Source organism: Pterocles gutturalis, unplaced genomic scaffold (assembly GCF_000699245.1).
Source record: "Pterocles gutturalis isolate BGI_N339 unplaced genomic scaffold, ASM69924v1 scaffold8935, whole genome shotgun sequence".
NCBI lineage: Eukaryota > Metazoa > Chordata > Aves > Pterocliformes > Pteroclidae > Pterocles > Pterocles gutturalis.
Window position 1 is genome coordinate 1 of NW_010143354.1, and position 10025 is coordinate 10025.

Genomic DNA, 10025 nt, shown 5'->3' on the forward strand with positions numbered 1-10025 from the left:
GAGGGAGGGAGGAAGGCGATCCCCGGGTTCCCGGTTTATAAATAAACTCTGTAAAATATTTGTCCCCCTCGGGCGGGCCTGTGAGCGGGTAGCGGTTGGAGGGGTCGGCTGGGGCAGCATCGAGGTGTGGGGGCAGCGGGCCGGGCCTTCGGGGTGCCGCCACCCTGGGGAGGTGAAGTGGGTCATTTCCAGTAGAAACATGCCCTGGGAAATGAAAGCCTGCAGCCCAGCAAGAAAGGTGTTTCACGCTGGTAATAAAATTAACAAAACAGCAAGCTGTTGTGTCTAGAAGGGGTGTTTCCAAGCTCCTCTTTTATGTGGCTGTGATGCTTAGTCCCTTCCTTAACGACTGCAGTGTGTTTAGAGTTTGCCCCAAACTAAAAGTCATTCATAAATCAAAGCAGATTTCTAGGTACTCTTTGTGTACTGGTGCTTTTTTCTCAGTATTGTCTGTAATAAGTGGGAAAGGATATGATTTCTGTGTATATTTTGCAGTTGTTTGTTTGTGTAACACAAGTATTTCTAAATACTGAACAAAACTCATCTATAACGATGATTAGAAATGTGTCGTAACAGAAACTATTCCCATTTCTAACTTTGGGAATTATTTCAAAGCTGATGATAATTCTGCTGACTTGTAGTCAAGGCTGTTAAACATTGTAAAATATTCAAACCTCCTAAACTTCAATTTAAGGATGTTCTTAGAAGCTAGTGTGCTGTAGTAGGTCTCTTTTATTAACGGTTTTGCTGTTGTCCTTTTGCAGCGCCAAGGTTGTTCAGGAAGGAGAAACTCCACAGCATTCCGAAATACAAAACTGATTCCCCTGGAAACATCCTCATCCTCTGATGACAGTTGTGACAGTTTTGGCTCTGATAATTTTGTAAATACAGTAAGTACAGTACATGAACAAACAAAACTGAATGTGCAGTGCTAGTAAAGCTTGCAAAAGCTGGTAAAGCTAGTAAATGTTTTGCGCACAACTGGAACTGCTTGCTCCGCTTATGTATTTGTATAGTAGTTATGCTATATGCTGTAATTTCATTGCACTCTTCACTTGTGCTTCTAGGTGGTAATTGTTGGAAACAGATTAGCTATTCTAGCCTTTGAAATGTCACCTAACCTAACATGCCTGACAGTTTACAACTGTGGTTTTGCAAATCCTTGTTAAGTGCCTTAACTATTTTTTTCTTTATTAAAAAAGCTGTTTGCTTATACTGCACTTGTGAATCACTTTCTGTACAACTTAAAGGATATTTATTATATTCTTCACAGAAGTGCAAGTTTAAGTCGAATATTAGAGAAGAACTCGCAAAAATTTTTCACAAAGCCTCTGATGATGAATCCTTCTCTGGTTTTTCAGAAAATGAAATTCAAGATGCATTGGTAAGACAGTTGATTTTAATTTGCAATTTTAGATTTTAATTCTTACACATTCTTAATTGAAAAATAATGGCAGCTTCAGCTTGAAAGTCAAATGTTGTCAGAGAAAAGCATAATTTTATTTAATTTCATGTACAGTCTAACTAGGCGTAGTTTTGTTTTCTTTTTTTTGTCTCTGTAGACGGCTCCCAAGCTCCTCCTGAGCTTTGCAGGTTCAGAATAAAATCTGCCATATGGATTTTGAAATTTAATACTTCTTAAAACTGTCCTTGGTTGGTGTTGCTCTCAGACACTAACATTTCTGGTTTCCTCAATATGAAATGTTATGCTAGCCCATGGACTTCAGCAGAGCTGAGAATTTCTGTGTGTATTGACATGCAGTCAGACCTGTGCTCTGACAATGTAACAGGAAATGCTATACTAATTTAGCAATAGAGAAATAGTCATAGGTAGTGAAATACACCTTCCTGCTTTTCCTTGTCATAAGTGCAAGAGCAGTTTTATTGCTTAAAAAGACCAACGGTTGATATTTAGCAGAGAAGACAGAAGTAGTACCATGTTTGGCATAAAATAGGTTTGTCCTAACTTCCGAACATGCTGAGGAATTACTAGAAGAGAATAATATTTGATTGGAAGAGGATATGTCTGAGTTAAATAATACACAACAGTAAAGAGAATAAGGAGACAAAGCTGGAATAGATATGTAAGAAAAAGGAATCAATAGCTACACATAATGGGCAACTAGAACCCCACATACCTGGTTTAATAAAAACCCTGTGCAAATAAGGCTTGCCATTTGAGACTGATGGTCTGTGCAGATGAAGCTATTAGACCTGCAAGTGACAGCTAAGACTGTTGCAACTGAAACCAAGCTCTATTTTCTGATGTGTTGCAGCAGTACAGTGTGCCTCTCCCTGACAGTTTATCCCTGTACCCCTTCTTCCTCCTGCCACCTTTCCACCCCACTCTCCCCAGAAATATACTAGAGCACTGGAACTGGAGATTTAAACATCTGGATTTCAGCCGGACATCATCTTTAACCACCCCCAAACAAAATATTGTCAAATTGCAGAGCAACTCACTTGCATTTATATGCTTCCATTCTGGTTTGTTAACAGAAATTGGAATCAGATTCACAAGAGGAGGATACAAGTGCTGAAAGGAAGGTAGCTCAGAGAAGACAGAAACGCTCTATTCCTCTAAAAGTAGCTATGACGTTTCCACCACGAAGATCACCAAAGAGAAAGGGTGAAATGGAACCTCTTCCTGAAAAGCTGATGCCTGCTCCAGATTCAGATTCTGACTCTGAAGAAAGGGGTCCCATGTTTTTAGAAAAAAGAGCTTTAAACATAAAGGAAAACAAAGCAATGGCAAGTACTCAATGTCTCCCTGAGGGCACCCTCTTCTTCCCCTCCCCTTCCCCTTGACTCTTAGGTTGTTCAACTTCTTTGATCCAACTAACTCTAATGGGAATTATGTGAATGCATTAAGAGGAATTTACATTCCTGATATTTAAATCTGATACTTATGTCCACTGGCATGTGAAAATCCATAGGCTAAGTACTTCAGTAAAAAGCCGTAGGCTGCAAGCCTAGAGAATAGGGCTTCAACATATTAAGTTTGAGCATTTTCAAATTACTTGCATTCACTGGAACATAAATAAGACACAAAAATAAAAAGTTGAAGAGTGACTGCATTTCCTGTAAAGAAGTGTACTTCTAGACAATTGTTCTAGTCTAATAGTCTGTAATAGCACATAAACACCCTTCTAAGGCTCTGCTTCCTTTTTGTTTCCCTTGTTAGCTTGCAAAACTAATGGCTGAGTTGCAAAGTGTTTCTGGTGTCTTTGGTGGGACAAAATCATTGCCAGATGTCAGTCAGGTAAGTATAAACTTAATTCTGTTTGCCTTCAGATTTCTGAGAGTCAAATTCTGACATTACGAAACAGGTCTCTGAATTAAAAAACTTAATAAACCATGTAAATCAAAGTCCAGTTCAGAATTTTATTGCTTTCTAAAACAGGCATCCTTGTTCTGCAAATCTGTTGATTTGCCACTGTATAAAGCAGAACAGATTAATTCATAAAGGTTAAGTATCTCCACAGGCCAATAAAACTAAACAAGGTGCAGTGTAAATATGTATTTATACAAAGGCTGGAGATAAGGGGAGCAGCTCAGACTTTAAAGCTCAAGCCTGAATATTCTGTGAGTTTGGAGCCTTGGAAAAAAACGTGACATTTGGCCTATCTAGGTCCCTAAGAAGGTTGAGTTGTGAATTGGCAGTGGAATGGATTTCACTGCTAATTTACCTGTTACAGCTGTGAAGATGGGAACAGTACTAAAAGTTGCAACTCCTCCTGGACATGAGTTCTGCTGCTGTGTGGCAGAATTACTGTATCTTATACCTGCATGAACACAAATGTGCTTTTTACTATTTCTCTGCTTCTAGAAGAATGCCCAGGATTAATTTGTCTGGGATGTTTCTACCCTGTGTTTACTGATTTGGGACATGGGGGAGACTTAATCTTTGGGAAAGACAGAAGGAAGGCATGTCTTTTGGAGGAGGAATTTATAGTAGGGACAGGAGCTGTCTGCATTTTTGCCTGTTTCAGTAGGGGCTTTTAAACTTTAGCAGGAACGAAAGCGACCTCCAAGACGTTCATTGCCCGGAAGTGCTTTGAGGAGGAACCCAGACCGAAGTTCTCGGCCTCACACAAGATCCAGGTCCCTGATTGAAGGTCCTCCTGCTCCTTTACCAGAAGAGGAAGATGATGACCGGTACATGTTAGTGAGAAGAAGAAAAATGTCTGATGAATACCTGGAGGTATGTTGAGGTCCTAGTTCTCCTGTTGCAGGTTGATTGTGAAGGTGGTTTTGTTTCCCTTCAAGAAAACAGCAATTCATACTGAGCTGATCAGGATTATTGAGTACGCCATGACCTGGGAAGAAAGACAGAAAATAGTATGTCATATGTGTTGTCCATTTTTTCCTCCACCTTATCCTTGAAAAATCACTTCCTCTTGCAGGAATTAAGATCCAGTAGCATTTCTGCACTCTGAAGGTGACAGATCAAGTGAAGGTGCTAAAGCTGCATCCATATCACATATCTTTGCAAAGATCTATATCTCTTGTTTAAATATATTATGGGTATTTGAGACTTTGGCATTGCTTTGAAGATCCCCACCTGATTTATGTAGAGCTTTTGCTGAAACTAATACTAAAAATATCGTGTCTTCACTATTCAGCATGAAGCCCGAACTCCCAGGAGGGGTCACCGTGGTGCCATGGCTTTTTCACACGTTGTGCGCCCAGTTGAGGAGATAACAGTGGAAGAGCTGAATAATATTTGTGGATCTGCAAGAGATAAAGTATATAACAGGGCCATGGTAAGTATATTCCAACTTTGTAAGTAATGTTCTCATTACTCCTGCTTGTGGTTTAGCAGCAAATAGAGCAGACTTCCTCTCACTGAGAGGAAGGATGTGATTTTTGGGTGAAGTATGCCTCAGATCTTGAAATGTCGTCTTTCCCTGAATTCAAAGAATGGCCTTTACCAAGCCAGTTAGCTTTCTTTCACCCTGGAACAACTTAACAGACACTAAAGATGTAATGTTAAAACAATTTGATTCAAACTTGTAAGGTGGCTTTCTGTTTCAGGATGAGTACTGCTAGCTGCCAAAGAGATTGCTTGTTAAATGCTTTATTCCTTTAACTAAAGAGCTGTCTGTAATACCTTGTTTCCTGAACTACTTTCCCTGTGTTCTAGGGATCCACCTGTCATCAATGTCGCCAAAAAACCATAGACACCAAGACAAATTGTCGTAACCCCGATTGCGTCGGAGTACGGGGCCAGTTCTGTGGGCCATGCCTCCGCAATAGGTATGGGGAAGATGTCAGAGCGGCATTGCTGGATCCGGTAAGACAATTTTGAATATTGGTTTTATTGGTCTTAATTTGAGCAGGGAGGTGTGTTGGTTTCTCATAGCAAAAGAGTATTAGCAGGGGAACTGCTTACAGTGCTGTAGTACATAATGCAGACCTGATTTGATTCAAACTGAATTGCATAACCTCGTGTTGTGTAGAACTCATTGTAGTTACTACTTCTGTAGCTTTATTTGCAGTAGTAAACTATGAGAGCAGAGCAGTTTTCAAAAACTCCTGTGTTTGAGCATTGGAATAGTGTTCTCTTTTGCCTTGCATTAGTGTTTAATGTCCTTTGGAAAGGAACTGTATTGCGGACAAAGTGCTGCTGTTTTGGGCTGCAGAAGTGGTGCAGGAGTTAAGCAGGGATGCTTCCTGTGGTTATGTGCAAGGCAGGCAAAGGACAGTTTAATGCCTTACAGACTGAAGAATTTGTGCTCTTGTACTTGTTTAGACAACTGCAGCACTGATGTTCACAGTAGAACTCGGTGTGGAGCAAGGCCCTCTCAAGTTGTGAGTGTGACTCATGTGTGGCATTCCAGTTCAGTTAAAAAGGCTTGTTGTCTCTCTTGTCTAGACATGGAGATGTCCACCATGTCGTGGAATCTGCAACTGTAGCTTCTGCAGACAGCGAGATGGCCGATGTGCTACAGGTGTCTTGGTCTATCTGGCCAAGTACCATGGCTATGACAATGTCCATGCCTACTTGAAAAGGTAAGTATGCCATTGTGTCAGTGGCATGGCTCTGCTCTAAGTGGGGTAAGAGGCTCAAAACTGGGAGAGGAGAGCTCTCCACATCACAGTTAGTCAGATCTCAAGATCAGTCCATGTTGCCTTCAGAATCTGAGATTTTGCTGTATGATTTTTCTGACGTGTTGGTTCTTACCCAAAATAAGTGGTATATCCACTCTGTCTCTTGGCTCTCAACTTCAGCTGTGGTTATTGTCAGGGCTTCCACTAATTTGTCTAAAGAGGTTCCAAGCAGTGTTTTGCTACAAGCTAACTCATGTTTCTACTTGTCTTTCAGTCTGAAACAAGAACTTGGAATGGAAGACTGAAGCTGTGACTGCTTTTAAACTACGTACTCTTTCACCAATGTCATATTACTGCCTATAGTGAATTGTTTAATCAAATTAGATTACAAAGCCAGTGCCTTTCTTCCCTCCACTTTTGGGTAAAAAGAGATAAAGAACTTTCACTTATCTCAGTGCAAATCATACTTGGGAAAACTGTTTAATGAAGGTCTTTGCCTGCAGGCCATTGTTTTCTTTTTAAACATCTTTGCAAATCAGATAGCATCAGTCCTTGCTTTTGTGCCAATAGCTTTTTTTTTTTCCTGAAAGGAAGTGGTTTTAAGCCATTAAAGTTTTATTCATGCAATGATCTGTGCTGCAGGTTTATTTCTGTTTTGAAGTTGATCACAAAAAGATACAGATGCCTGAAAATTCAGGGCACTGTTCCCAACAGAACCAAGTGAGAAAGGTATGTGCTTAACTCCTGGACAACTTCTACTGCAATACAGAGTCTTACTGAATGTAAATGAGCAAATTGAAGCTGAGAGTTCTCTAAAACAACAATGCATTCTTAAGTTCAAAAAGGAAGCCCTGAAAGTTGCAGCTGAGCAGTCTCCAAGCACTAATACTTGGTTTTGTAGAGTACTCAAAGTGCACATTGGCCATTTCAAGCGAGATTCTCCTAGTGACTTAAAAAAAATGCAGCAGAAGCCGTTGGAGGTGGCGCTTTGTACTTTTGCTCAGATGGGAGGAGGCCACTGCTGAAAGCTTCCACAGCAGCAGTGCTGGTATTGCCTAGTGATGACAGTGATGTGAACATACTGGTATCCATTGTGGAGTGACCACTGTCTGAAACAGAATGTACGCTTTGTTAAATTACTGTTTTTGTAACTCTTCTCCCCACTCTTGCTGCAACTGCAGAACTGCTTCTTTGCAGAACCAGCACTGGTCCTGGGGAAGAGGGATGCCTCTGACCAGGCCTTGGTTAAGTAGAGGTAGTGGTTCGTGTGACTGTTGGCCAATTAGAAGTGGATGAAAGATGGTAACTTGTTGAATTTGGTTATGAGGAAAAGGGTGAATGATAATCAGTCACTGGAATCAGAAGCCTGATTTTTTTAGCTCTGAAAAAAATTAAAAAGCAAGGACTTTCTAAGCTACAGTCCAGCTTAAAGTGAGTTATTCTTCCAGTTGCATCAAGCAGTATAAATGTAAATAGGTACTGGTCTCAAGAGACGCCCTGGTTGTACTAACAGATGAGGAAGAACTACCTCATCAAAAAGGCTTTTAAAAAAAAATAAAAAGGGAGATGTAATGGGTTGTGTACAGTTTGTGAGCACTTAAAATTGTGGTTAGTGCCATGGTCTCCTTAACAGTCCAGCTGTATTTCTGTATCTGTTTCTGCATTATTATAGAAGGATATTTTGCATGATGTTGTTAATGAAGCACGAGTACAGCAAAAATAGAGGTGAAGAATTCTGATGTGATGTGTGGATGGGTCTTGTGTACTCAGTGCTGTAGAAAAGGTGCCATGAAAATTGCATCTGGAGAACCACAAAGTGTATCAGTGTGCTTAGTTTGGTTATGGAAACTGCTGTCTAAGCTTTGTATAAGGTTTAGAATGCAACATTATAAATGTACAGTTGAATAGGAGAAAAATCAACTTGCTTTTGTTGAGCACTAGAACAAAACATGGGTTTAGACTTCTCTGCTTGCACAGTATTTGCACTGTGTATACATAGTGATCCACAGTTTATACCTTTCTGTGAATTACATCAGCATGTGTGGGAAGGGAGGAGAGAGGAATTTAGAAACAAAAGATATTTATGTCTCAGACTTGCAGTTCTATTTCATAAATCACCTGTCCTATTGAAAATCTCCACTCCTCTCTGTCTGTTTTTATAGTGTGAATAGCTGTGCAATCTGAGGTGGAGAGTGCTCTACCCTCTAGGTACATTTTGTGAAGAAGGAACTCTAGAAATACATGTTCTGACAGAAACGAGTTATTTCCACCCCCCTCCCCCTGCAAGAACTGGGCTTGCCTTCTGATTGCTAGAGTGTGAAAGGACTGTGCTAAAAGCAAACCTTCGTGTCGTATCACAGAGACTGCTGTTTTTAGATTTATTCAGATCTATAATGTTCTGTACAAAGTTTTTTATTTTGAAAATAAAAATGTTCTGGGTTAGAATTTTTGCCTCTTGACTATTTTTTAAAAGCCCATTAGAGCTCTACTTATATTTTACCACCTCTGAGGTAAACTTCTGTTGCGAAGTAAAGGTGTCGGTTGCTCCCAGCATACCTGGGGGAGCAGTGGGACTAGGACATCTTTCTCTCCCCAGCCCTTTGTCCCGGGCTTGTTCTGATATGCTGCTTGGATTGAATTGTTTGGTACTTGATGACTAAGTTGTGATGATAAAAATATAAAGGTGCTGAGTTCAGGCCAGATACAGATTTTAAGCACATGTGCTATGTGTTCACCCTTCTGCTTTTTTTTTTTTAGTTTTTTTTTTTTTTTTGTAAAATAGATGCCTACATCCTGAGCTGAGAAGGATGAGGAGGATATCACCATTTCAGACAGAAGTCAAAGTTAGGTGCCTGCCACTATATATATGTATGTGTATATATAAGTATTATTTATTTATTTCCAAATAAACTCTTAAGTAACTTATCTTGGGAGCTCTGTGCTGATGCAGAGAATTAACCTGGGGGGCCTTGATTGCAGGGTGATGGTACTAAAGACTGTTTTCGATACTTTCTGCTTGCTTTTGTGTCAGTATAGCTGGGTCTAGAGAGAGGATTTACGTGAGACTGTGGCAGAATATACAAAGCTAACCTGCAGTGAGAGAGGAAACGGGAAAGAAGTGATCAAGCAGAGTGACTGAGCTGTCCCCAGATGCTCTCTACTGATAAAATCCGCATCTCCTTACTCTTTGTTTAGGTGCATTACCTTTCATCACACCCCTCATGATGTGAGAATGAATTTGTATGTAATTGTGTAGTATGTTTACAGTTTGTGTGATGTTTTTAGGTGTCTCTACACTTTTTTCCCTAAGCCTCTATACCACAGCTACTTAAATACTGCTGATATTAACTTGACAAGCAGTTAAAGAGCTCATGGTTTATGTCTGCAGCAAACAGGCAGCAATTTAAGAAACTTCATGAGGAAAAGATCCTAATTGTCAGCTTCAAAAAAAACCAAAACGCATGGAAGAAGAGTATCACTCTTAAAGGAAGAACAGAAGAGTGAAGCTCATGTGTGGGGCAGAATGGCTGTTAATTTATTATTGAAAAAGTCTGTATGAGTTGATATTCCCTCATTACTCTCAGCTTCAGGGGCAGGTGATCTTGTGCCTAGGTCTGATGTAACTTCAAATTTTTTTTTAGCTGGTATAATAATTTATAACAACTAGAAATCAAATACTGGAAAGACTAATAGGCAAATTATACTCTTGAATTCCTTGGACCTTTGTTCGCTGTGATGGGAGGTAGATGGGAAAGGCATTTGTGGCTAATAGTCTGAGAGAAGTGACTATGCCAGAAGGGTTAGTGATAGCTGCTTTTTTACTTTTTAAATAAGCTTGGTTATGAGTGAACTTTTTGTTACAGTGATGTAGTATCTACTGATGGAATTGTCCAAAACCTTACTACCAGAAGATTCTCATAGTCTAGTATATATTAATATATATGGTATTTGCTGCTTCTCTGTTGCACTTT

General features: G+C 39.9%; 1 protein-coding gene across 1 annotated transcript; it reads left to right on the forward strand.

Moving 5' to 3' along the window:
* Positions 1-764: 764 nt before the first annotated feature.
* On the forward strand, positions 765-6507 carry CDCA7 (cell division cycle associated 7; the record flags this gene model as incomplete). Its single annotated transcript, XM_010084702.1, has 9 exons — positions 765-890; positions 1274-1384; positions 2500-2751; positions 3185-3262; positions 4016-4204; positions 4626-4766; positions 5147-5296; positions 5879-6015; positions 6329-6507. Coding segments are annotated over 9 exons (1215 nt in total), but the record flags the coding sequence as incomplete, so codon positions are not given.
* Between the last annotated feature and the right edge of the window lie 3518 nt (positions 6508-10025).